The sequence below is a fragment of the Aptenodytes forsteri genome, unplaced genomic scaffold (genome assembly GCF_000699145.1).
Source record: "Aptenodytes forsteri isolate BGI_AS27 unplaced genomic scaffold, ASM69914v1 Scaffold47, whole genome shotgun sequence".
Lineage (NCBI taxonomy): Eukaryota > Metazoa > Chordata > Aves > Sphenisciformes > Spheniscidae > Aptenodytes > Aptenodytes forsteri.
Window position 1 is genome coordinate 119,402 of NW_008794731.1, and position 27,309 is coordinate 146,710.

The 27,309-nt window shown below is 57.3% G+C and overlaps 1 protein-coding gene across 1 annotated transcript; it reads right to left on the reverse strand.

Annotated features, from left to right (window-relative positions):
- Nucleotides 1-4: 4 nt before the first annotated feature.
- ZNF512B (zinc finger protein 512B) lies at nt 5-27,309 on the reverse strand. The gene is made up of 16 exons (XM_009273891.1): nt 27,189-27,309; nt 23,172-23,251; nt 22,262-22,390; nt 21,753-21,925; nt 21,326-21,579; nt 20,462-20,533; nt 18,069-18,203; nt 16,561-16,685; nt 13,984-14,076; nt 13,025-13,123; nt 12,147-12,317; nt 11,202-11,393; nt 4,262-4,363; nt 3,183-3,245; nt 720-818; nt 5-376 (listed from the first exon to the last, which is right to left on the reverse strand). Exons 1-16 carry the CDS (start codon nt 27,307-27,309, stop codon nt 83-85), a joined length of 2,202 nt encoding a protein of 733 aa, XP_009272166.1. The 3' UTR covers nt 5-82.

The following is a 27,309-nucleotide window of genomic DNA, read 5'->3' on the forward strand; positions in this document are numbered from 1 at the left end:
GGACGGGACAAAAACCAGGAGAAACCCCCACCCTGTTACCCTGGGCTGTAAACGAATCCTCGGAGACGAGTCTCTGAGCTGCTCATTTCTCGGGCATCTTACTGGCTCCCCCCTTCCGCTGGCTCGGGGGCTTGGGGACGCGCTCATCCCCGTCGGGGCTGCCTCGGGAGCCTTCCCAGTGCTCGAGGGTTTTCTTGTGATTAGTCTTTGCTGCCACGCTCTCTCTGCCCTTCGGGGATGTTTCTGGAGGCCTTTCCTTGGGTTTTCTCCCCCTTTTCTTCCCGCTTGTGCTTTTCTTTTTCTCCTCCTTGCTGGAAGAAAGCTGTTCCCTGCTTTTCTTTTTCCGGCTGGCCTCTGCAGAGGTTCGGAACCAGTTCTGTGTCCGCGGGGTGACACAGGGGTTAGTGACCATCCTGGGGCCGGGCACCGGCACCGGCACGCACAACCCACGCCTCGCCTGACGAAGCCTGGACCGCCCCACGCCCCGCTGGCATCACCTCCCCGAGGACAAGCTGGCCAGCGCTGGGCAGCTGCAAAGGGCCTGGGGGACCCAAAGAGGGACAGGGAGGTGTCCCCCCCGACTGTCACAGCATTGCTGACGCTGCTGGGAGCTGCTGTGCTCCGCTCTTGGCAGACACGGACGGGTGGAGCGGGGCAGCCCCGAGGATGGGTACGTTGGAGCAGGGACCGGCCCCGACCAGCCCCAGCCGTTTCCTTACCTCTGAGTGAGCCTTGATGATGTGGTACTTGACCCCGCTCTCGGAGCTGAATTCCTTCTGGCACAGGAGGCAGCGGTACTTGCCCACCGAGTGGTCCCCCTGCAAGACAGAGCATCCTCCTGCAGCTCCAAGCAGAGCCGAAAACGCCCTGGAGGGGTGGCTCCCCCCGCCCTGCTCCCCCCGCTGTGAAGGGAGGTTGATGCCTGAACCTCGAAGCAACAGAAAATAAACGCTCATGTCTAAACCACCAGATCTCTGCCGGCCCCCGGTCCCAGGCCAGGAGCTCACAACCGCATCTCCTCCTCTGAATTTCAGCCCGTGCCGGTTGTGCCGCAGCAACGTTGGCGGTGCCCGGCCACCACGACACCAGCACCAGGCACCGAAGCACTGGGTCCTACCAGCTTGGAGGGCAGCGAGCGGCGGGGTTTTGCTGCCTGCGCATCCTCAACGCCGGTTGCTACGTTGCCACCGACAGCGTGTGTGTCCCCGGGCGCGCGGGGGGCTGACGGGGCCGATCGCCCCATTTCCTCACCGACAGCAGATTTGTGATCTCCTGGGACTGAACCGCCATCTAATTTACGTCCAACAGACTCACCTAATTTTCCTTTTACGCTGTCAAAGAGACGCAGCGGCTGCTGGATTTCTGTCATTACAGCCCTTGTGGGGATGACTGATCTCCCGGCTCTGCCGCAGTTCAGGGCACAGGGGAGATAATGTGCTCTCTATTGACGAGGGGTTTATGGATGGGCCCCTCCAGGCGATATATACGCTCCCTGGGAATTTCTCCATAGCTGGCTCCGTGCTGTAAATCTGGATTTAGACAGGTCTTTCATTTCAGGGACAGGCAGGACGCGGGCAGGCCTGGCCCCGCTGCAGGCTGGCTTCAGAAATACTCATGCAAAAATCACCTCGGCGCATCAATCCCCGCTGAGGATGGGGTGCTGCCTGGGAGCATCCTCCGCTCTCAGTAAGGCTTGATGTATTTCAACCAATTCTGCAGGGTTTTACAGCAGAAATCACAGGCCAGCCCAGGAGGGGCTGTGATTTATGCCAGATTTGGTGGCGCGTGTATCCTATTGCAAAACTAAATCCTCTGTAAGGGCGAGAGTCCTGCTGATGGCGGGGGACACGAAGCAGCAAACTCCCCCAGCGCTGACCCCCAACACTCAGCCCCCGCCACACCGGACTCGCCGGACCTGGAGGGTGCAGCTCTGCGGTTAAAGAAAATGCTCGTGCAAACGCCCGGCTGCTCCCTCTGCACAGAACCAGCTGGAAAATGGCTCCATTTTCTCTCGGAGACCGTTTGCTGGTGGGCTGCCCGGTGCTGCAGGCTAGCGGAGGAACTGCCCTGGTCTCCTGTGTTTGCACTTTTATCCTGCATAAACACAGCTTCTTCTGCCGGATCTCTGCAGCCCATTTTCTAAATGATCTCATTAGGGTTTGATGTTCCAGCTAGTGTTGGAGGAGCGCGAGAGTTTGTGTTTTTAATAACCACGGGGTATGTATTGGAACTGCCTCCTGGAAGCTCCATTCAATGGAAGCTGCAGCTGGAAATGTTTCAGGGTATAAAGCTTTACCAGCCCTTACTCGGTTCCAATTTGAGGGACCTACGCTGAGCTCCCGATCCCTCCCCCGTGGCGGCGGCAGGCCACCGGAGCTCACTGCAGCCGGCAGCGTTGCTGCTCTATCGAGCGAGACGGCACCGGTCTCTGCACAGACCGGCCGCCTCTTCCAGCCTCAGCTCCATCCCCAGGAGGCACCGCACCAGCGTTTCTCCAGCTGGGGAAACTGCTGGGCTTCCAGAGGGGCTGCAGGGCTGCCCAAATCAATGGAGAAAGACCCCCGATTCCCACCTGCCTCAGAAAACGTTCAGCTTCCAACGCCCAGCTCCCTGGCTCTGAGCTGCTGCGGTCGATGCGCGGCTGTGTGCGAGGTGCTGGCCACGCTGGGTAGCCAAAGGCTCGCAAACAACTCGGGGGTTGCAGAAGCCACGCTGGGCAGGGGCTGCTGCGGGACGGGGACGCTGAGGCGGGAGGACGCGAGGCAGGCGGGCTCGCTCCTGCTGCCCCCATCTCCGAGGCACTTGGTGCGTCGGAGGTCTGGGCCCTTAGATGAGACATTTGCATTGCAAGACCTCTCCTCCAAGGCTGGGGCGGTGGCTAAATCCCCTCCATCACATCTGCTCAGCTCGAGCCTCTCTACCTTCAGCTGCCCGTGGCTGTGGGTTTGATCCTGCCCAGGAGGACGGTGCTGAGGGCGAGTGGCTGGACCGGGATGGTGTGACAACAGGCTGAGCAGTGACAATTCAACGGGCAGTGGCATGGCTCGGCCAGCCCTCCCAGCGGTCACGATCCTTCAACCCGTGCCTTGTCCCTTGGCCTGTTGCTTCCCAACAGTCCTGGGGGGAGAGAAAACCAAAACCTAACCCCATCTCGAGCTGAGGCTGTGGAAGGAGGGACCTACCTTGTTGCAGTTGGCCAGGTGAGCTTTCAACCCCGAGACGCTGGAGTAAATGGCTTCACAGCACTGCAGGAAGAAACAAAGCAGGGTTTGCCACGATCCCCCCTTGTCTCCGTGCCTTCCTCCGTGCCGGGGCCGGGAGCCCGCTGCGCCAGCAAGGCCACGGGTCCGGGCTAAGCAGCGTGAGGTTAATGCTCTGCGAGACGTGGAGGGCTCTGGTCACGCGTTTCCTATTAGTGCTAATGGGAGTCATGTGGCCACATCCCTCTGCAACGGGCTGAAAAACGTCTCCCCCAAATGTCTCGGTGGAAAGCGTACATTTGTGAGCAGTCGGGAGGTCCTGCTGGGCTACAGGAGTTCTTGGAGCCACAGCAGACGCTTAACGGAGAAGAGAAATCACCTGGGCAGCAGGATGACCAGTTTCTGCGCAACCTCTTTCCGAAGTGCCTGTGTATGACATTAATTAGCCAGCGCGTCTCCCCCGGCCTTGTGGTTAACGGCCTCATTCAAAACTCCCATTAGCGAGGCTTTGTTTCAGATGATAAATCAACGGCCCAGCACAGGGGGTGGGGTTCACCTCCCCGCCAGCTCAGGCCAAGGCTGCACGGACACGCACCATGTCCCCGAGGTCTTTGCCTGTCACGGGGCTTTAAAAAGAATGGCTTCAAACCAGCCCCGGCTTTACTCTGGGAAAAGCAGGTTCTCTGCATAAAAAGGCTCTCGAGCACGGAGCGTGCAACCTTCGCCCCGTCTGGATCTCAGGAGCTCCCCAAAGGCAGCTCCAGAGCCCCAGTCAGGCGATGCTGAACTGCCAGCCCAAGGGCACCTGGGGAGAGGGCGGCCTGGTCCCCAAGCCCGGTGGCTCGAGCGCACCAGGAGGGTCCCAAAGGCGGGACACGCTTCAACCAGGCATGGCAGCAACCCCAGGGAGAAGGGGTGGAACGAGGGTCTGAGCATCACTGCTAGCTTCGTCTGGGGCCCAACAAGACCCTGGCTTTGGTGGGTTTCTGCCCCAAAAACTGCCCCCTTCCTCCTGCAGACTGAGACCAGCCGGCCTGGAGAAGAACAGAGATGGTCCTTACGTTGTTGGGACAGTTGATGTGGCCCTTCTCCTTCACTTCGTTCTTCCAGTTTTCTAGCAGCCTCGGATTGAGCTTTGGAAGCCCCGGTCGGGTGTAATTGAGCTGCAAACAATAGAAGATGATTAGCAGAGCGGCACACGCCAGTACGGACCTTGGTGGAGTCCTCGCTCTTCACATGGGTCTCGGGTCCGCCCCCGCTCCCCCCCACCCCCGGAGAAGCGAATCGGGGCTGAAAACTAGTTGGGAGGCTTCCCCCGGAGATGTCATCTCCCCCCCGGACACGGCGCAGCAGGGGGGTGGCTCTGCCCACTGCTGTGCCACCGGCGAGGCGGCAGCCGGGCTGGGGGGGGGGGCCGGGCGAGGAGCAGGGCAGGAGCCCCCGGTGCTGCAGCCACCTCCACGTGGTGCTGGCAAACGGGAGAGAGGAGGCTCCTGCTCCTGGGTCCGCGCCCCCATCGCGGGGCCAGGCCCGGACCCGGGGTTTTCGGCGCATCGCGTCGGCGTGGCCCTTCTGCCACGTTTCATAACCAGGAGAACAAACAACCCTGCACGCTGGGCAGAGGGGACGGACGCCAAGAGCCTCCATGGCTGCCTTCCACCGATGAATGGGCACAACCCGTTAAACAATGAAAGGCTCTTGTGTCTCTGCCTCTCCTTCTGGCGGGGCTGCTCTTTCCAAGTGCTTTTAATTACCGTTTTATTAGCGACTTTGAGGTTTAGCATAGCGGACCGGCCTTCCCAACTCCATTTCTGCATGTTCAGCACAAGCAAAGGCGGCTGCAGCATCTCCGTGCCTCCCGACTGCCGCGCTTGGCCCTACCTGCGGGGCTGGTCTCTGCCTGCCACCATGCCACCGTGCCACCGTGCCAAGTGCTGGAGGGGACACGGGGCTGCTCTGCCTGCAATCTGAGCTGCTCTGCCTGCCTGCTGCGCAACCACGTCAGCACGACTCCCGGACCAACCTACCGAGCTCTGCTAGGTCTGACGGGTGTTGCTTGGGTCCCAAGCCCCAAACTTGCCCCGAGTCGGAGCAGGGCTGGGTGAGCTCGCACGTGGCACATGGCACCCTACGGGCGCGGGTGCTGCTCTCCGTGGGCACCTCCGAGCGTGGGGCATGGCTGCATCGATGCATCCATGCTGGCCGGGGAGGATACGCAGACAAACGGTGCTTGCAGAGAGGTGCAAACCCAGGCCCTGTTTTTGAAATGTGCCCCTAGGACGCGGAGCTCACGGTTCCGACGCGGCGGGGAGGCAGCTGGCTGGATTTCTTTTCCAGCTGTGATTTTTCCTGAATGTGCTGATAAAGCCGCGAATTTGCCTTTGTCCGGCTCCCCCCAACAGGCTGCTCCCAAACCTCCCTGCAACGAGGAGCTCCCACTGAGAGCTGGGGATGTGGAGGGCTCAGACAGCAACCGCTCGTTTCCACCCAAATTTAAGTGATCCACAAGCCCCCGCGGCCCCCACCTCGGCACGTGGCGGGGCACGGCCAGAGGAGAAGGGAGCCCGGGGAGAGCTGGGCTCCGCGCGAGGGGCAGGGGCAAAGGGTCTTGCGAAACAGCGCGACGAACACTGGTAAGGACGGGTGTGGAAAAATCCCCCGAGCCCCAGCATGCTGCCATTCTGTCGTGCTTCGCGGCTGGGGGAGATGCCAGCAGAGCTCTCTGAACTGCTGGGATGGTGCATCTACCAACCGCCTGGTCCCCCGCCCGGGGAAGGCAATGCCACCTCCGGGGGAGAACACAGGAGTCCCTTTTTGTCATTGATACTGAGAGCCAGGATGCCAAATGGCCTCCTTAATTAAAAACCAATCAGTCCCATGAATGAGCAAACATTAACGGTAACCGCACACAGCCCCAGCAACAACCTCTCCCTCCGCGCGTCCCCCGGGAAGAGATGAGGGGGGGATGTTCAGAGATGCGGACTCTGCTGCTCCGGCTTCCCACTCCAGAGAAAAATCCCTCCCCGCTCTCCTCCAACAGCCCTGCACAATAACATGCAAATCCCATGTCTTCCTGGGGCGCTGCGGTTCTGGGAATGTCAAAGTCATCTTTATGTCTCTATTAAGAGGGAGCCCCAGGCATGGAATATTTTTTTTTTTTTTTTCCATTTATTTTCCTCAAACAGCCTGTAAGTGAAAATCTTCATGGCCAAATCATTAAATGACTACAACTGGTTTTGGCCGCAGCCCATCTCTTCTGAACAGTCGAAGGATGCCGGGGTGGGAAGGCTTGTTTTCTTTGACTGATGGTTTTATTTAATTAACTTTCATATTTCAATCCTCTCTGCTCCCTAGACAGCTCTCCCCTTCCCCAAAATATATCGCAGTAAATGAGAACCATGCAGGCTGCCTCGGCCCCGGCCAACAAACTCCCCTGGAAGCCTTACCGAGGTCCCCAGCGTGAGGCACGGCTCTCCCATCGCCCCGTGGAAACCGCGGCTGATGCCGTCCGGGAGGCGAAGCCAAAACACACCCAGGGACGCTGGCCGGCAGACGGGTCCCATACGTGGCTCCAGGCAGCTGGGTCACACCACACCGGCGCTGCCGAGCAAGGGGAGGAAGGATGGACTCGGCTCCGCCAGGCTCCGGGTCCGCAGCTGGAGCTGGGATCCGGTTTGGCCCACCAGTGACATGAGTCCGCAGGGCTCAGCCTGGCTCCCCCCTGGATCGCAGGGCCATTGTTTTGGGGGATCAACCCGAGCCAGGCTCTTCTGGCTCTGGAATTTATGTTGGCTCCAGGACGGGGTTTTCTTAAAAACTCAAGCCTGGAGATTACTTTTCCCCTTTAGCTTTACGACTGGCCTACGGCAGCCCTTCGCTCTGGACCTTGATCACCCCACCATGTGGCACCCAGGCTCCGGGGGGGATGCGCAGCCTCCATGGCTGCCCCCAGCCCTGCAGCAACACCCAGACCCCGAGCCCCGAGGCGAACAGGGTGCTCTTGCACCCCACGGAGGAGCTCTGCATCCCTCCCTGCACGGCACGGGGGCTGCCTGGGATGCAGGAGCCCACCACCACCTCCGGCACAGAGCTCGCGGCACCTTGAAACAAGCCACCCCACCTCAAGCTCCACAGGGAAAGCATCACACCATGAAACAGTGAGATTTCCATGGCGTTTTCTCCCCTCTCGCCTCTTAGATGCCTCTTCCCTCTGCTCGAGGAGGCTGTTTCTCTCAGTCCGGCCTCTCAAATGTGTAAGGGCATCATCCCCCACCAGATCCCAGAGTCCACCACCGTCTGCCTGCACCACCGAGCTGGGAACCTGCCGGCCTCTCGCTCCTTCCATGGCAGCCCCGAGAACGCTCATGGGCAGGTGATGGCCCCAGCGAAAGCCGGAGGAGGGTCGGAGGGCTGGCATCATCTTCACGGAGCTTCTGGAAAGGGGATTTTTCCCAGAAAAGCAGCAGGGGTGTGCCCTTTCCCATCTGACATCCCCAGCAAGCGGCCGTTGTGAAACACCCCATCTGTTTCAGCTTATCCAGAGGCAAATAAAGATCGGAGCGAGAAAATAAGACTCCAGTGTATATTTAGAAATGCTGGATTTGGTTAGTGCAGAATGAAGGCAGCGCAGGGCCTGGGATCAAGCAGCAATCGTTTATTCTAATGCCATTGCTTTGGTGCGAAGGAATCTGTCCTCCTGGGGAAAGGCGAATGCATCCCACCACGGCCCACCAACGGGATCCAAACCCAACGTCCCTCTCCCCAGCTGGGACCGGCTGCCACGTGGGCCATGCCTGCGGGGGGGGCTGCGATCCCCCGTATCCCATCAGCTTGCTGAGGAGCTGCGTGCCTTGCCCTGGGGAAAAGCTTTGCTGCCTGGAGAAGGGATGGAGAGGAGGGGTGGCTTTCTTCATCAGCTCCCTTTGAAATCCACGCTGGGACCGTGGTGGATAACTGGAGAGCTCGGGGACAGAGTGGGTCCTGCGCTGCAGCAAGTCCAGGTGCATCCAGCCATCGCTGGTTACAGGCTGGAGCTGGGAAGCATCCATCCCTCTGGGACCCTGGAAATCCCCAGGTCTTGTTGAGACGGTGCAGGAGCAGCCGCAATCTGCCACCGATTCCCGACATCCCACCTCTCTCCAGGTCCAAGCCAGCGAGGGGGGCCTGCGGGCCCGGCAGCGTAATCCCGACAGGTGGGCATGGCCCATGGGAAGAAGAGGCAGTGGCGTGGCGGCTCTTCTGGGAACCATCAGTCCTACCGCCCCGGTCACGGTTCGCTGGTGTTTGTCTTTCCGCAGCTCCAGTGGCTCCAGGTTGTCAGCTCCCTCAGAGGGACGGCCACCGCGCGCGCTCGGCAGGGCGGTGGCACGGGGACGTGGGGACGCTCCTCCGAGCCTCCCGCGCTGCCTGGGGCTGGACCCGCCACAGGGCTGTCCTGCCAGCATGGCTGAAGCCAGTTCTGAGGGAAGGGCTATTTTGGGGGCTGTAACAGGGTCAAACTGGGTGCTTGCTGGCGTGTTTGAGCTGCTTGCAGTTGGGAGGTGTTTCTCCCCGCACCCTGAACTGGAGCAACTTGTAAACGTAGACCAGTCCTGAGCGACGCAAGATGCGGCTCAGCAGAGCGACACAGAGTGTGCTGAAGTCAGCAAGCTCCCACCAGCCTCCCCGGGCAGAACCTGCCTCCCACCTCCTTCCAGCACTGCTCGTCGAGAAAAAATGTCACAGACTGAACAGATTATATTTTAGAGTGTTGTCAAGGGAACGTGACAGTCACTGCAAGACGCGCCCGCAGGCACACTCACAGCTACATACGTATTCGCCCACTGCACTGACCTCCTCTGAAAGCTGTCTGTGCGACACACGGCCAGCACAGCCGGGGAGAGCAGCCCGCGCAGGGCTCCAGGTCCCGATCCTCCAGCCCAAGAGCCTTGTTTTGCCACCTCGGAGCTGGTCCAACTCCCCCCTTGCTCATCTTCAATGCAAACCTGCTGCCGCCAACCTCACAGCAATTCTCTTTGTTTTTTAGCGCTGAGATGGAGCTCAATTAAACTTAAACAATTAGACTCTCAACACAAGAAATGTCTCATAAAAACCACCACCGCCACAAACAGCACTTCACAGAGCAATTATGCCAGTGGCTGAGACCTTTATGATGCCTTTGTATGTCAGCTTGCACATGGGCCCTTTGTCCAGGCCTGGGACTCCTGGCTGCTCCCTCAATTCAAACAGAAAATACCCAAAGTCAAGAGTAAGGGGAGCAATTCAAGGAGGAAAGAGTGGAACACAAGTGCTGAGGCTGGAGGGGGGAGAAGAGAGCACCACACCTCTCCTCCCACAGTATTTGAAATGAAACAGCTACTTTGGGCTTGATTTTTTTATGTTATAAATGCATTGCAGCTGAAGTCATCTGGAAACCAACAATGAAAACACCAAGCATTGGAGAAATAAAAAGTTTGCAACCAGTTCTGGCCCTAAAAACCCCAGCTCTGCTCCAAGGCGGCCGGCAGCACCGCGGCCGGATCCCCTTCCGCGCCAGCCACCGGGATGCCAAGGCTGGTAAAAAAGATGCTGGTTTGTTTGTGTGCTGGTTTTTCACCGCGTGCAGACTGGGAGCCGAGTCAGGCTGAGCTCCTCCAGGTCTCTGCAGGACGATGGTGGCACTTCTGCCGAGAACACACGTGTGCCAGGACAGCACGGGACAGGCTGCGGCAGCGGGAAAGCATTTCGGCCGAAGCTCTGCTGTTGTGCCACCCATTTTCCTGGGGCGAGCCGCATCGCTTCTCCGGGCTGGCTCTGGGACTTGGGCTGTTTTCCTGGCTTGAGGCAGGTCCTTTGGGCTCGGGCTGTCCTGCGCTCTGCACGCTCATGGCAGAGGCACCGCCACACTCTCCTGCTGCAGCAAAGCTTTAACCTGCTGCCCTCTGCTCCTCACTCCCATCTTTGCAACGTGCCCAATATCCTGCCCAGGGTGAATTTCGGAGCACTGGGCAAGAGATGCCCAACTGTTCAGAGCAAGAAAAAGACCTAGCACCTAACTGCAGAGTTACTTGCTCAGGAAACAGGCTGCAGCTTGTGCAGAGACTTGCAGGATGGCTCTGCGTTGAGTCCCGGCGCTGGCCAAAAAGTATTGACCACAGGATTAAAAAACTCCGACTCCCTCTCTTTTTTTCCTTTTACACTGAAAAGGTTTATGATTTGCTGCTGCTTCGTTCCTTTTATGGTCCAGAAGGAGCATTCCTGGAGGGAATTTCAGCTTTGGGACATTCCCAGGAATCACATCCTCCCACAGCCAGGAGGGACGTTTGATTTAACATGTTACTCCAATGCCTCCACGAAGCATTTCACAAACTGCTCAGGGCACCGACTTTCGCCGTGCAGATCCCACAGCACCAGGCCACGCGTGCATCGCTGCTGGAGACTGCAGGGCTCAGCCCTGCCTCCACGCTCCGGTTTCCTCCGCTCGCAGCAGCACTGCTCCGCCGATGCTGCAGGCCCTTTACCTCCGGGGAAGCATCTCCCAGAAATTAAGGAAGAGACGTGGAAGGGAGGAAATTCCACCTGGGGCATCTTTGCTCTCTGACAGTGCAAGGGAGATCGTTTCAGATCCAACCTCTGCTCTCTTCACGTGCTCCTCTTGGCTGCCAGCCCCTACTTCTCTGCTGAGCACGGACCAGAACTGACCTACCTCCACAACATCCTCTGGGCTGGAACTCTGATCTCTCCACTGCCCACAAAGCGCCACCTTTTGCTCCAGTTAGATTTGGGCCCTGGCAGTGGAAAGGGCAAGGCTGCCTGCTGCCAGGCTTGTACGGAGCCTCCAGACCACTGGGGCTCAGCCTGTGCTGGGTGGGCTCTTTAGCAATAAATTTGCCATCACAGCTAATTCATTTAAGGCACAGAAAATGAGGCACGTGCACCCTCAGCCAGCTGGGGCCACGCTGGCACCCCAGGATCTCCGCGTACAGCTAGTGCAAAAAAAAAAGAGAAATAAAGGCTTCTCACCCGCTTCGTTTCAGGCACCAGGTCATCCTTCATCCTCCGCTTGGTCCAATCCTTGGCGAGCTCATCCTCCGCTATCTCCTGAAGGTGGAAGACGGCTACTTGGGCTGACGTCCGACGGATGCGGCCGCTCGGGGTCCTTTCGAAATCTTCTATGGGGCCAGGCTCCGGCTTCACCTCTGGCTCCTCCGGAGGCTGCAACAGAGACAGAGTCAGGAAGGGCATGACGAGGGGAGAAGAGGCGAGCTCTCCGGCTCCGGGACGGGGATGCTGGGGTTCGGGCTGTGCATTTGCAGACCTGCTTTGTGCGGGCGGGGGCTGCAGAGACCCCAGCGTGCCTCTGCACCCGAGCACGGGAACAAGGGGAGCACCCCTCCCTCCCTCAGCCCAGCAGACAGCCATGCATTAGACTGATCGCGTCCTTTCGCACTCCCACGTGTATAAACGTCTCCATTTATTAGAGTTAGGGAGTTATTAGCGTCGGATGCACTGTCAGTAGGGATCAACAGAACAGAAAAGGATGCTCCCCAGGGACGGATCCTGCCACCCCAGCGCTGGCAAGCAGCCGGCACTTGCTTGCTGCCGAGGGAGCGGCCCGAGCTCTGGTTTTTTTCCCTGCAGAGCATGGATGCAGGGTGCGCTGGAGCACAGCCCCGCGGGCACCAGGGAAGGGGAACGCTCCTGACCGCTCCGCTCCCATAAATGCAGCATCCTGTTTTTTCGGAGGGGCGGAGGGGGCCGTAGCCCCTTCCCCACCGACACTGCATGGTACAACACACGCGCGTGGTGACGTGAGGGAGAAAACAACATCGGTCCGACGTCTGCACCTGCCTTGCCCGGCCCGGCCCTGCCCGGCTCTGTCCTGCCCACAGGCTCTGCAGCTCTGCAGTCACCCCCAGGGGGGGATGGCCCCGCTCCTCGGGCTGCGGAGGCGTCCGGGGGGCTCACCGAGGCCGTGTGTTCTGACCGCACATGGTAGTCATGGCCGGCCTTGGATTTGTACTTCTTGCCGCAGTGTGGACAGCTGAAGACAGGCTTGTCGGCCTCGGCAAGCTGCTTCCCACAGCGCTTCTGGTGGTACTGGTAACCCATCAGGCTAGAGAAGTTGGCCATGCAGCCCTACGGAGATGGGGAGAAGGGGAAGGTTAAGGAGGGCTGGGGCTTCACGTGCCCATGTCAAAACGGTCGGGGTGCCGTTGCTCCAGGGAGGAACATGTCCCAGGGAGCCCCCTCCGCAGAGCAGCTCCGCCAACCCGTCCCCTCCGAGTGCTGGGGGATCGCTGGCCAGCCCCTGTCCCCAAAGAGCCATGCACAGGCACGACAGTGCCACGGAGGGACGCGGGGAGCAGTCCCTGTCCCCGGCGCTACCTGCCCTGACACACCGACAGGGCTCTCCAGACAGATGCACGGTGGGCAGCGGGAGGGGAAGGCGTTGGGGAGGCACTGCATCCGCGGGGACAAACCTCTGCCGCACACCCCCGTTACCTGTTCGTGACTTGTCTGCAACCGGCTCGCGACCATTTTTTGGTGCAGTTCGGTTTAGTTTTACGCTGTGCCCAGGACAGCGCCGGCTGTGCCCCTTCCTGAGTTCAGGAGGCAGAACCTGCCCTTCAGCGCTCCTCAACCTGCCCTACGCCCACCCTCCTGCCGGGACGGCCCATCGCCGGAGCGCACGGAGCCAGCGGGACGGCGACCGGGATGGCTGAGCTAAGGCGGAAAAGTCGAGCGCGTGCCAGGGGATGCCTGGAGAGTGCACGTCCCCCTCTGCATCGGAACTCACTCCTTCCACCTTTTCACAGAATGAGAAACAGGAATCGTTCTCGTACCTCATTGGGGCATTTCAGTTTTCCCATCTGCTTTAGCACTTTCCTCAGCCTTTCCCGCTCTTCCTGTTCACCAAGTCCAGCGGTTTCCACAGGAACAGGCTGGAAACAAGGAAGTAACAGAAGCGACAGAGTCAACCATTTACTCATGTCCTCTGTGCCAGGAGTGGGTGGTAAACCTCTGCCTCGCAAGAGCTGCCCTTGGCTGGTGGGAACCTCTCGTTAGAAGAGCTGGATCTCCCACTGCTTTACCGCATGCCAACGCCTTCATCATTAGGTGCCAGATCTGCTCATGCCTTTCCCGTGTTTGCACCCAAAGGGCCAGCTGAGAAACCCAGGAGCAGTTCCTGCACGGAGGATTCACCAGCCAGACTGAAGAGCAGGAGATTAATGCACATGTAAAAGACAAGTCACAACTGGTAAGCACGGGACATGCAGAAATGCAGTTATGCCTTGCTCTGGTGTCTCGGAGACATACACGACCAGATTTTTAAGAACAGCACCTAAATTGGTGCCTGCCAGATTTTATTCATGGTAAATTTTGTGGCTACTTCTCACATGCACAGTGGAGAGCTAAAGACTGGATTTTGAGCTTCGTGCAAGGCAGAACCCATCAGTCCCAGATTTGCGGGCACAGTTTTGGAGGCCGAGCTTTGCCACTCAAAATCCGCCTCACCGTACTCACTGAATCTTCCCCTGAAATCCTGTTTTATTTTTCCAGTCCTCTGCTCTACTGCCCGGGATCAACGTGAGCCTAACTAGCTGCCAGGGAAGGAATGGCTTTGCTCAGCAGGGAAGGGGAAAGGCCACCGTCTGGACTGAGCAGTTTGTGAAATGCTGCAAAGATGGTGTTGTGAATCCCTCCTTTACAAAGACAAAGGAAAGCGGACTGCCGATTGCTTCGTCTTCTGCATCTGCATGGAGAAACAAGGCGCGAGATGGAAGCAGCCCAGCTCTCTTACCTTGCTGACGTGTTCAGCCATGGTGTGGTAATTCAGCCCAGCTTTGGACTTGAACTGCTTTTTGCAATGCTGACACTTCAAGGCATCCTGCAGCTGAAAGAATTAAAGGCAAGTCACTGTGGAGGCCACAGTCCACCATTCATTCTTCCAAGGGCTGCGGCTGCTCGTCAATAAGCCCCATGGGTAGCTGTTGCTGCAGCTGTACCCAGTGGTGGGACCCAGCAGGCAAGGCAGCGTCCCTGTCCCCCATCCCAATCCCAGCCTGCAGCTCAGAGTCTTCTCTCTGTTGTCCTGGATACTGTTATCAAACCCACATGCCCCAATTTTTGGAAAACGTTCCATTTTGGATGTAGATTTAAAGCCCCACTGGCTGGAAACATCTGGAACTGGTGTCTTAGTCTTCCTGTTAAAGGGTTAGGAAAGAGAAGACGCTTTGATCTACCAATATGTTAGTGGACTGTGCTCTGCAGCCCTATTAACTACGACAGATGCTGGCGTACGATACGCTTTCTGGGTGCCTGGGCTGTTTGAAATTAAGACGCCGCTGGACACGATCACAGCAGAATACTTCCCGCCTCATACTGCTCTGCCGTTTGACCCGACTTGGCCTCCTGAGTGACTGGGGAGATGCATTAAATGCACCCACCAATGTACAGGGGGAACCTGCAAAGTGAGTAAGCAGATCGTGACTTTTGCTGGGGCAGGTACCAGAATTTGTTGACTCAGGAGGCGAACGTTCTGGGCACCAAGAGACAGGATGTCTCGACAGGGAGCCGGTGCCTGGATGGCCGTGGCCGTTCCTGCTCCCCCTGCCTGGCTGATGCTCCACCTTCACCAGTTCCCCTCCAATCAAGCCTGGACTAGAAGCAGGAGAGGGGATGAAGATGGAGCTGCAAATCCCTCCTCATCCTGGAGCTCTGGGGAAATGAAGAATAAACTCACTGCAGCCAGTTGGGAATGACTCGCTTGTACCTGCGCTCCCAGGTTAATCTTGTTCCAGACCCAAGCGCTGATCCTAACAAGGCAGGTGCTAAAAGCTCCTTGACTCATCAAATGCCAATGTCAGCCAATTTGGGGGTTACTCCTCCGGTCAACTCCGAAGAACATGCCATGTCCATATTCTAACAAGCCCTCTCACCTCATCTCCTTTGGGCCCAAGCATGTTGCAACCATCCCCATCCCTTACCTCCTTTCTAAAACCGAAGGAAACAGGGCAGACTGCTTAGTGACAAGCAAGGAATGGAGGAACCAACTTCCGTTGTTTTACAAGAGTTTTGGGAGCCTGCATACCCTTTTCCCATTGTCCAGCTAAGAAATACTTCAATCATTAAAGCAGAGAGCAAGCTGAGATGGTGCCTGCACTCCAGGGTCACTTCTGATGGGGATACCACATGCCTGTAGCAACGGGGCCTCGCTAAGGACGTGCCATAGGTTCACCTCAGAGATGAAATGCTGAGAGCTGGACCTGTGGTCACACACACAGAGCTTGGGGACTGTCCTCCCTGGGCCACAGGCTGCTCTGGCAGGGACGCTGCAGAGCACCCCAGCTCCCGGAGCGGCACAGCCAGCCCCAGTAAGGACCGTGCCTCCCAGGGAAGGGTGACAAACACCCGCTCCTTGGGCTAGAGCCTCGATTCCTCGGCTGAACACCCACTGGCCTATTTGTAGTGGGGAAGACAGGCCTGACTGCTCTGGCACAGTCACGTTCAGCACGCTGGCTGGCCGTGCAGCCCGCACGAAGCCTTCCTGGCTTGGGAGATGCCCCAAAGCGCAGGAGATATGAGCAGCGATGGCCAACATCCCCACTCCACTGAAGCCAGGAGGATGTCCGAGGAGGCAAGATTCTGCCCGGCATTGATGTAGTACAGGGTTTGAAAAGGAGAGTAGCCTCCCATTGCTGCATAAATAGTGAGGCAAAGGCTGAGGAGGCATTTACAGAAAATGAATGTGGAACCAAAGCTGAGCCACATATTTTCAAAGCGCAAGGCATCGATCCCACGTTTGGCTTTCTGTGGCGACGGCTCTGCACCGCGCCAGGTGACGGATGAAGACATAATCCTGTGCTCTGATGGATGGCCGTGTGGCAGAGAGACAATTTTTCACTGCGCCGTTACTGAACTGCTGCGCCTTGACAGCCTGCCTGAGCACATCCAAGCTCAGTGTCTCCCCGAGACGTGCTCTCATTCAACCACAATTTATCTGGCCTGATGCAAGGCATGGCACACAGCGAAATCCCACAGCCAGGACTCCGGAGGAGGCCAGATTAGAGACAACCCCAACGATCTCTCCAGCCTTAAAACTATTTGTTTAGCTCCTAGAAATACCCGACTCTGCTGGAGACACTGGGGCAAGGGGCCCAGACCACAAAGGGATTCAGAATCGCTGAGAATTAGGTGTCCAAACCCCTCTGAATCGATGCGAGGCAGCCAGCTCTCTGAAGATGACTAGCAAGTGCTCTATCAAACACAGCCCAGAACTGGTTTTAGGAACACCAATACGCATTTATGAGTGGCACACGTACACGTCCATTCCCCTCCAAAATCCACACGTGCGTGACTGAATAAAGCAAGTCCTTACTTTCTGGCAGACATCCATGTGCTTTTTGAGCCCCACAATAGTTTTCCTGGTTATAACGCTGCAGGTTGGACAGGCGACTTCTCCCTTCTCGCTGATCTCCCGCTGCCACTGGTCCTCAGGGTTTGCTGGTGAGGGAGAGGAGAGAGGTGTTACACCCAGCCGCGGAGACCACAAGCTGCCTGGGCTGCTCGGCAGAGGACAGCACTGTTGTAAGCCTTGGTTTGCTCTGTCGAAAAGCGCTGAACTGGGAAAAGTTCCCAATGTTAAAAAAAGAGAAATACTCTCCCAGGCATGGGCCAAGCCCAGCACAAACCATGCAGGCACTTGCAGCTCTGCCTGCCCCACACCTCCTGCAGCTGCCTGAGCAAATTGGGTCACTGGGCCGCTCTACGTGGAGTTACCTGACCTGCTGGCATTTCATGGAGAAAAGGAGGTTCACCTTTCCAACCCCGCTGGTATCCCGCACACTGGGAGTTAAAACACGGTGATACCCCCGGCCACCTCATCTTGCCCTGCGTGGAATAACTCCCCCCTGCCAAACGAAACAATTAGCGGGAGTGAAACAAAGGTGAGCATCTCGGCTCCATCCGGACGTGTGCCTGGAAAGCTTCCCTGGCACTCCTCTTCCCGGCAGACACACAGGCAGCTAGGGAGTGCTAGCTTTCAGGCATGTGTTTATTTGAATGGCTGTGACCAGCTTAAAAAACACCCCAAATACGAGATACGTGGGGCCAAAACCTGCTCCCAGGTCCAGAGTTCCCGCCGCGTTCTCAGCAGAACAGCACTGGGCTTCCAGCAAGGGAAGCCCGGTCTGAATAAAATCCGCCAAGTCTGTTTATTTGGATGCTTTTGCACGGCTGTGAGATCAGAGAGTCGTTTATTTGAATTTGAAAGCCATGTAAGACATTGCAGCTGTGTTTATCTTGCACATCCTGCATTCCTCCTGCTGTCAGAGCTCCCAGGGAAAGTCAGCAACCTGTGCTAGGGTGTAGGCTGCACCTCGGAAAAGACATAATTATGCCCGGAGTTAGGCACTGGCATCATACACGGATATGACGATAGAAAAATTCCATCACCCCAGACGCTGACCCAAATTGTGGTCACAGTGAAGCCAGGTGGAACCAGGATTTGGCTATCATCTCCCAACACTTGCAGTGGTCTGTCCTGGCAGTGAAGCGAAGGTAGAGTAACCCTTTTGGGATGTCAGCTGTGGCTGCACCAATATTTTAGGAGCAGCGGCTGTCCCCACATCTCTGCTACACCTCAGAAGGGCAGCAGCTGCGTGCTCCTGCTTCTGATTTTGTGCTGCTTCTGCTCGCAGACCTGCTAGAAAACTCACCCAGCAAACAGCCCGCTGGGCCAGGAGGGGTGCGGGGACCACTAGCTGCGGGTGAAGGTGGGGACCGTGGCGTGAAGGTGGGGACCGTGCAGGCTTGGAGCAGAGCACAGGATAAGCAGCTAAGCTGCACACAGAGCTGCTGCCTGTGCTTTGCTTCCACCAGCCTCACCTGCTGGTAGATGCACAGCCGTTTCCTTCTTCACACCAGCTCCTGAAGGTTTCTTTTTCAGCTCCTCCGTGTTGGTGCTCGCCTCCAACTTCTTGGCTCGATGGGCTTTCGCCTTGTCCTCTGCTTTGACGAGACCTGTGAAGAGAGAGGATTTTTATTCAGTACTTGCTTTAATACTCTCAGACCAACTCACATTTAGCAGGTAAAAAATTTCTACCTCTAACCCAGGGACGCTGAGCTGGCTGTAGGTCTGCCAAGGTTCTATGTGTAGGATCAGGTCCATAACTACGACAAGCAATATCGTAACAGCTTGTGGTGTTTTATAAACAGAATCATTTCCCCCAACCCAGTTTATGAACTATGGAAGCACCATGGCAAAGCGGGGTAGGATGCTTCTAGCAAAGCAGACTGTGGGGAAGACAGGCTGGGGAGGAGGCAAAAGGGCATTCTGCAAGAAACCGAAAGGGGGAATTGGAACAGCCAATTCAGGATATAAAAGTGAGGTTCCTGCTGATGCTCCTGCACTGGAAGGCTGTCTAACTGCTTACGCCAAGGAACTGGGGTCCCTCTTAGAAAACTGGGCAAACTTTGGGATCCCAGACACCAGATCCCGCAGGACCTTTCGTCCCTGGATCTGTATGCAATTGTCACGACGAACACAGGTCCCTCCGGGTGCTGGGAAGGGTCAGGAAGGAACAGAAGGAGAGGAGGGGTGACCGGGCGACCGGCGCACGGGGAAGAGGAAACCCGGCGCAGCTACCCTGGGTTGCTGGCGACTGTCACCAAGCCTGCCGGCAAAGCAGAGAGGAACTTGAAGGCAGGGCTCTCCGTGCCGGCAGAGCGCCAGGCTCTCAGCCAGCTTCTCCCGAACGCATCCACCCTCCCACCTTGTCTGTGCCTCATCCCCACATGACTGCATGGGCAAAGTGTGTGCTTCCCATTCAGCCTGCTAAAGGCATCACTGCCAACCACCGAAGCATCCTCCCTGCACTGAGCAGGGCCAAGCGAGCAGGAGGAGGGTCAGCACACGCTGAGAGCGTGCCAGCAGCGGCAGTGCCGCCCGATCCCCCTCTGTCGTGCAGAATCCCTCGGCAGTTCCTGGGCTGACATAAGAAATGGAAAACGTGACTTGTAAACGACGCTTTGGAAAGGCTGGCGAAGAGAGGAGGGGGGCTCTCCCCTGGGTCCACCCCCCCAAATCCATGTGCAGTTCAACCCTGTGCCTGTGCTTCCACAGAAAATGCTGGAGGCAACACGGTGAGTGCCAGGGTCAGATCCGCACCTGACCCACGAGGGTCCACATCCCCCTGGACTTGTGGGTTGTGACTCTTGCAAACCCAGGGTCTGAACGGAGACAGCACCCCACGACGGGCTGGTGGCCCCCTTGTCTTTGGGGAGCGAGCTGCCACATTGAACCCGGGGGATGTAGGCAAACGCCCGCCCGATCTTCACTCTCCATTTGAGGCAGCGGGTCACTGGGGGGGGACCAGCTTACTCTCGAGGAACCCACAGCAGATGTTTCAGTCTATGGCAGTGCCTCTGCGCGGAAGTTAAGGGAAACAACCCCAGACTTCCCAGGAGCCAGGGGAAAGGAAATCGCAGAGACCGCATCCAGCCTGCTCTTCGGTAAGTGTTTAATTCCTTCAAAGCCATTAGTGCCTCTCCCCCGAGTGCCTCTCATACTGGAAGGTGCTGCCTCCTGCAGTGCCTGGAAATCTGCTTTTTATTTCCCTGATTGAATGTATTTCATAGCCAGTCCGAATCCAGTTGCTCTCGTGCCAGGGATGCTCCAGGTTTCCTCCCTCCTTTCCAGCCCAGTTGGGTGTATTTATGGAGCATGACCACAGTCCCACTCGCTCTTGCTTTGTCAGGTTGAAGCAGCCAGCTCCTGAGCCTCCTCTCAGAAAACATCCCGGTAACACATCTCTTCCCCCTTGAATTAATTTTCTTGAACGTGGGCGACCAGCATTGGAGACAACGTCTGAGGGACGGATGCGTCACCCAGCCTTTCTACGCAGCAGAAATCCTTTCGACGCTATTGGAAATACTGTGACATCCCAGGACGGTGGGATGAGGACGATGAGATGATGTTTCCCATGTCTCGCTTGTGTCAGCAGCTCCTTACTCTTGCATTACGGCTGGACATACCCGGATCCTTTCTCCTCCTCCCTCACTTCCCAGCGACAGGCTCCCGAGCAGAGCAGGCAGGGTTGTTATCAGTGCCAGCTCTGCTGCTGCCTTTCATTCCCTTTCCAATGCTCTTACGGTCAAAGGCACCAGCTCCTCCAGTGTGATGTCCCCAGGCTCCAGGTGGCTCCCACGTATCTCCACCACAGGGAGGGCTCCTGGGGAAGCTACAACCCTACAGCTGACCAGAGTCGTCCCCGTATTACCTTTCAGTCCAAATGTCCCCGAGATGGACGGCTGCTCCCCCGTAAATTTCTTAGGAGTTTTCTGTTTCCTTCCTGACTCAAAAGAGAGAAACAGAGAGAGAGATTTGGTCAAATAACTGTACTGCCAGGGGGCCTTCAGCAGTCCCAGGGCGCGGGGTGGGCACATACTCCATGTCAGGAGCGGATCACCTTGAGGAGGCCTTTACCCCTGTGAAATACAGGGGCTGTTGAATGAAGCACCCACCCACCAAACAGTAACAGGATGCTGCTTCCCACCCCACAAAATCAGGAGAAATAATGGTATCCAGGGCTAATTCAAGGAATGGAAGCGGTGGCTCTGCCTAGTGCCAAAAGCCACGTGGTTTCCACAGCCTCAGCAGCTAAGGTGGCTGGTGGTGGTTCACTGTGGTGCTGCAAGCAGTGTAAACCCATGCCATGATGGGGACAACCATGGCCCTGCCTGCCAGCCCCACAGCGGTAACGGACAGAGTAAGCCTCCTTACCCTGTCCCAATACTTAAGGAAAACACATTTGCCAGATCCACCCTGGTTTAAACTGTCACGCCCGGTGAGGACAGATGGGCTGATACAGGAGCTTGCTATGCTGCAGGGTATTCAATCCATTTCCAAACCTGTAGGTCCTATAGAAATACCTCTACCACAGCTGCAACCTGGTTTTAACTCTCAGTGGAACTCACTGTTGCAAGAAACCGGGGGGGGCAAATTATCGGGATGTTGAAAAAAGGCTTGGATACATTCAGAGAGACACCCGCAGCAGCGTTGGCTGGAACAGAGCCCCGTCCCTTCCCGTGGGACACCCCTCTCTGGGCTCCTGAAGCAGCACAGCCCCGGGCTCTAATCTTACTGTGCTTCATCCTCTCGGGGTCTTCCTCCTGCAGTGAGGCCTGGCTGCCCCCCTGCTGCACGGCATCCTTGCCGCTCGAGGACTTCGCCGTGGGGGTGGCGGCTGCCATCGCCTCGGCTGCTGCGATCTGAAACTCCTTGCTCTCCCGGCTCTCCGCCAGGCACTCGCCATTCTCGGCGTGGTCCTGGGCCACGGCTTTTTCCGTCTTTGCCTGTTTGGGATGGATGGTGGGGCAAGCTGAACTCTCAGCAGCTCTAGGGCAAAGCACAGAGGGCTTGTTTAAAGAGGGGTTGTTAGACAAACGTCCTGACACCTCTCCCCCCTCGCCAGCCCAGATGATGGGAATGGAGGCGGGCATGTTCCCCTTCTCCCAGCCGTCCCTACACCACCACCACCACCACCACACAGCCCAGCCACAGCCTGGTACCTTTTCTTGCCACCGCTCTTCCCAATGGCCTTCGGCACTTTGTTTTCTGCTTTGCTGGTTGGCACTGGCCGGTCCAAGTGATTCCAGAGCCGATGCTTTTCTAGCTGGGTTTTGGAGGTGAAGGCAGCTTCGCAGTACGAGCACGAATAGGTCAGCTTCTCCGAGATCGCACCCTGTGCGGAGCAGGGAGAGACAGGAGGGCACGGACGTTAGACCACAAAAGGGACAGGCTTTTTCTGATGCAAACACACGTTGTGTGCAATACCCTTCTGCCCCTCCAAATGGTTACCAATGGTCCATGATCCCCCCAGGCCAGACCTCACACTGAGCCGGAGGGACCCCAGTCCCTCTCGTACACACCTCACAAACTGTCCCTGGCCCATCTGTGCCCTCCCCATTTCAATCTCACGTTTTCCCTGGGGTTTAAGACCTGAGAGGGGCTTTACCCTGTAGATGGTAGTGTAAGAGCTGGCCACTGGAAAGGACACACAGCCCTCCGGTCTCCTTACCCCTTGGCAGCGCTGATAGTGGTACTTCAAGCCATAAATGCTGGGGAACTCCAGCCAGCAGCCTGAATTGGGACATTTCACCCTGGAGTGAGCTTTGAATTCGTCCTTCCACTGGTTCATCAGGGGGAGCTGGGAACCGGAGAGACAAGAGACATAGCTGAGCAAAGATCATTGCGTGCCTGGGTGCGTGCCGGTGCATCCTGGGGGGGCACATGGGACCTCCAATCGTTCCTGTCCACCCCTTCCCACCACGCAGCTGCAAAGTAGACCCCAGGGCTGTGCTTCAGTGCAGCGGTGCACCTTCCAGCGAGGGGTGCTGGGACGGAGCCGCAGGCTCTACAGGCTAATGGTTCCTCCCGAGAATTTACCTTGCTGTGCCTCCCAGAGTGCACGCACGCTCCCGGCCAGGCTGGGGAATCAATCAGGCCAGAAGTCGCCCGAGTGATTTAACCACTCCACATTTTATCTAGTCAGTAAATCACCCCATGCCCATGCTTTCATGACAAACTGCTCTGTGTGTTGTCCATGCTACCGTGCTGGAATTAAACTGCACAACTCTGCGGGGAATAAATCACCCCTTTGCCGGTGCTGCCGGGTCATTAGCCAAACCTGATGTGGCTGTGAGAGAATCCAGCTCACCTGGGAATGGCCCTAGGAAGGGGAGGCTGGGGGGGGGGTACTGTTCCCCACCAGGGTTTTGGAGGATGCTGGGCGCTAGCATGGAGGGTATTCAGGGGCCAAGATCTTGCCGAGTCCAAGACAAGGCTGCTCTGAAGATTAAACCACCGGGAAGGCAGGTTTAACCCCGGAGCGGGGCTGGCCGAAGCACGCGGTGCAACAAGACGCGGAGGGCAAGTCAGAGGGAGCGAGGCAGGGAGGGCATCGGGGATCAGAGCGCGCGGGGTCTTACGGGGATGTCTTTCAGCGCCTGGTTCTCAGCCTTGGGTCGTCCTTTCTTCCTGCCTTCAGTTTTGTCACTGGTTGCATTTCCTGCAAACAGATGCAGCGCACGTCACCCGCCGTCCAGCCAGCCGTGCCGGAGGAGCTGCCGTCCCGGCAATCCTGCTGCCCAGCCCCAGCCTCCCACCGCCCGGCCGGCTCCCTCGCTCTGCACGGGGTCTGCCTCAGCTCTGGGCTGCCGTGTCCCCGCCCTGGCAAGGACAGCGATTCCCCTTTGGAAGGCAATGCCACCTCCCCTGCAATTCAGTGCACAGCCCCTACACCTGCAGATACCTGCACAGGAGACAGCTGCTTCTCCTGGTGTTTGCTGACCCCTCTCCTTTCATTTACACAGAGCAGTTTCAGCACAGCTGGGGCTCGCTTCGGAAAACTGTCCTTCCATTTGGGTTGGAAGAAATCCTTCAACAGCTACGCTACTTAGCAAAAGAAATCTGCGTCTAGGTCAGCACGCTGGGCCCTGGGCAGGCTGTCGAGCACAGAAATCCCTCATCCCCTTTGCATGGCCAGCGTGGCTGAGCAGCCCCAGGGCTGCAGGAGGACGCTGGCCCAGGGGATGTGATGAGCACATGGGGAGCAGCAGGGATGGGGATGGCTGGGGGGGGCGAGGACAGGGCAAGGCAGTGCTTGGGGGACTCGGGTGGGGAGGAAAAGCCGTGGGGACATCTTTGTGAGGGGCCACGGCTCTGCGTGTGCTCAGAGCAGGCTCTTGGGGCATCCTGAGCACGAGCTGAATGCCAGCGGGGCAGAAATGTGCCCGGTTCAACCAGACACTGCAATCAGGGGAGACTACGAAGTCTCCGATGTCGCGTGACAGGGCACGCCAAATACAAGCACGTTAAACTGCCAAGCCCCAGACCAGACACTTCGGCTCACAACAGCAGCAAACCCCCCGATTTCACCTACTTCACACCCAAAATGGGTTGAGCAAAGCGGTACAAACACCACGACAACTTTCACCGGGGTTTGTGTGCAGGGGCTGAGGGCAGTTCACCAAATCAATCCACTTTCACATCCAACCTCCCATCTCTCCAAGCAGGAACAGAGCACCCTGGTCACCCCACAGGTCTGGGGAGCCTTGGCAAGACCCCGCTCCCTTCGCCCAGCGCCGTCCCCCCATGGCTCTGCGCTCCCGGCAGGCCTTAAGCTGCATTTTGAGGGCTAACCCGTAATCTTAAGTGATGCTGGGAGTCGGTGTAACCCAAAGACAAACTGGACAGATGTGAGCGGCCAACGGGAAATGCCATGTACAGAAAGCTGAGCCTGAGATCTGGGAGGGCTTAATGAGCAGGACTGGGAATAAAAGCCTCCTGCTACAAGAACAGGAACAAGCCAAAAAGCATCCCTGAGAAGGAAACCCCAAAACAGCTAGGAGAGGATAGCTGAGATTAAAAATCTAAACTCAACCTGTAAAACACTCTTCTCTGGTGAAAATCAGGTAAGAAGAAGAGGCTGGAAGCCGAGCTGGCAATCCCTCCAGCTCCTGAGAAACCAGAGCTCAGCTCCAAGCCTGGCACTGGCTGTACTCAGAAGCCAATCCAGGATTTTTTTGGAACAAGGGATGGAAATCAAACAGAAAGCCAACCAGTTACCTACAAAGGCACTGCCAAAACCACACACTCTCTCCCTTTTCATGCCTTCTGCCCCAGCAGCCAGGGGTAAAATAGCGAACAAGACAGTTGGCTCATTTATTTCCAGTCCCCTGAAGTCACGCCAGCTGGTTTGCTCCACTTTGATACCCGTAAAAGCGTCCCTTGGTGATGTAGCGTCCTTTGGAAATCCCTCTAGCCCAGAAGGCCTCGTCTGCAGGAGGTGGTGACCTTTATGGACTATAAGAGAAAGTCCCTAAAAAGCCAATTACCTGCCCCCCCCCAAGGCAGCCTCTAAGCTGTCCCCAAAACACCCCGTTCGGTTTGGACACCCACCTGCCTGGCTCCTGCCCCGAAACGGCTCGTGGTCCTAAGGAGAGGGGAGGATTTTGCAAGCCTGGCCCCAAACCGTGCTAGTTCTGAAGCAACTGTGCAGGGTTCATTCAAAACTCCCGTAGCGCCCATGAAGGACGTTTGTGCATCGCAGCTGCCCTCTGCATTTTGTATTTTCTCCACTGCTCTTAGACCACGTGCTCAGGCTTTTCCTCCACACTGGTGTAAGCGAGGACCTCACCCTGCACGTGAAACGGAGCTATGTTTCTTGCACATCATGGGACTCCATGAGCTGGCAGTTTATGAAAAACCACCAAATTATACAGGATTTGAAGCAAAGGCTCACAACACTGCAGTTACCTGCTTATTGTTCTCCCTGTTTTCTGTTTTCTCTCATAAACTCTTCAAAATATTCCAAATTTGAAATATCCCACGGCAGCAGGTCCCTGTCCCTCCGGACAGCTCTCCCTGGGAGCCCAGCACGTCCGGGGCTGCGGCTCGTGCAGATGCTCAGTGACAGCTCTCCTCTCCTTTTCACAACTTGCACAAGTTTCAAAACTTTCGGGGACATTTCGTGCCAAACCAGTGCACAAGAGCGCCCAGCCCAGCCATCCCTCAATGCCCTCGTTGACCAGCTGCCGGCTGGGGACAGCGATGACAGGGACAGGAGGAGCAGAAATCACGTCTCCTCTTCCAACATCCCACTCCTGGCCACCACCCGCCGGCTCTGCTAAACCCTGGACTTCACAGGCACTTGCAGGAGCCACGAACCCGACGGCGCTCGGTGTTATGGCCGGCACTGTGGCTGCGTGCCCCTGCAGCAGGTTACCGCAGTTTTGGGCTGACTCAGCCGGGTGGAAACGTCGTGCTCTTTAGAAACGGGACCGGGGATGGCCTGCCGATGGACTCGAGGCTTCTCTGGACCAAGACCTGGCTTGGAAAGGATGCTCCCTGCGCCAACCAAGCTGCTGCATCTGAGGGGGCCAGCAAAGCGACTGCAGGAAAGGCCTCTGTCTCCCCAGTCCGCATCAAGCCTAATCCGCCCCAACAAAGTGAACCCTGGCAGACGTTTCCACCTCCAGCACTTTCCCAGGGAGAGCAATGCGGTATCTTTCTTCATCACGGAGTACCCTTCACTGTGCCTCATCGCTTTCAGTCCATCTAAACCAGAAGGAAGGGCTAAAAAAAGGGGCTTTTCTACTTTTAAAGGTGCTGATAAGATGTGGCGCAGGGAAAAACGCTCTCCCGAATGCAGGTATGTTCATACTGTGGACAGCTGGAGTTCATTCCCCTTAGCAATAAGTTATACCCCTCTGTTAGCGATTACAGCTTCAACCCCCTCAAGGGAAGAGCGGCATTTGGGAAACATTTAGGGCACAGGCGTTTCCCCGTGAGGCCACCGATTTTGGGTGCCTGGTCTGAGATACATCTCTGGGGTCCGACCCTCGCCCTGGGTGCAGGCGCCCCGCGGCATCCAGGGCTGCCGTCAGCAAGATAAAGGCAGTGAGCGCCTCTCCGCACCCGCAGAGGGGATCTGCCCAGCATAAGCAGACAGGAGAAAAATCTCCTTGGGCCTGGAGATTCCTGGATAGAGAAATCAGCTATCCGTCAGAGTGACAGCCCCTAGGAAGCAGGTCCCCCGGGGCTCGTCCACTCGCAAGCCTCCATCCCGGAGGCCGTGACACAGGAGACAGCAGATGGTCTGAACTCATTTAAGCCTTTCCATCCTTTGATGTAACACTTAGCTACCAACACAATAAATAGGCGGCGAGACACCCACCTCGTTAAGCCAGACGCACGCCTCTCGAAAGGGAGAGGCCGTCTCCATCCCTCCCCTCCTGTTCCCAGGGACCGGCTCTCTGCAGCTCCGAGGGTCTGGGGCTTTTTTGGCCCAGCACAGCCCTCGCCGGTAGGTCGAAGCGAGGAGCAGAGGCACGCTGAGGCCCGATGCACTTGCACCCCCTCGTTGTGGCAGCCGCCCCCCCAACCCCTGAGCTCGTCCCCTCCACCCCATCCACCTCCACGGAAAGAAAAACCCAGTTCCTTACCAAGCTTGGGCAGCTCTGCCGGCGGGTTTATCCTCGTCTCCGTCCTGCTTTCTTTGCTGGCAGCGGGTTTGTTAGAGCCTGCAGTTTTCCTTCCACCTTTACAGGCATAGGAATCCGCCAT

Bases quoted from the DNA above. Each gene is read 5' to 3' on its own strand.
- ZNF512B (XM_009273891.1), bottom strand. From the start codon at position 27,309: ATGGCGGATTCCTATGCCTGTAAAGGTGGAAGGAAAACTGCAGGCTCT. The intron at 20,534-21,325 runs GTAAGATTAGAG...CTTTTGAGTCAG, and splicing joins CCCCGAGAGGATGAAGCACA to GAAGGAAACAGAAAACTCCT. The intron at 16,686-18,068 runs GTGAGGCTGGTG...CTCCCTCACCAG, and splicing joins GGCTGTGCATCTACCAGCAG to CAAACCCTGAGGACCAGTGG.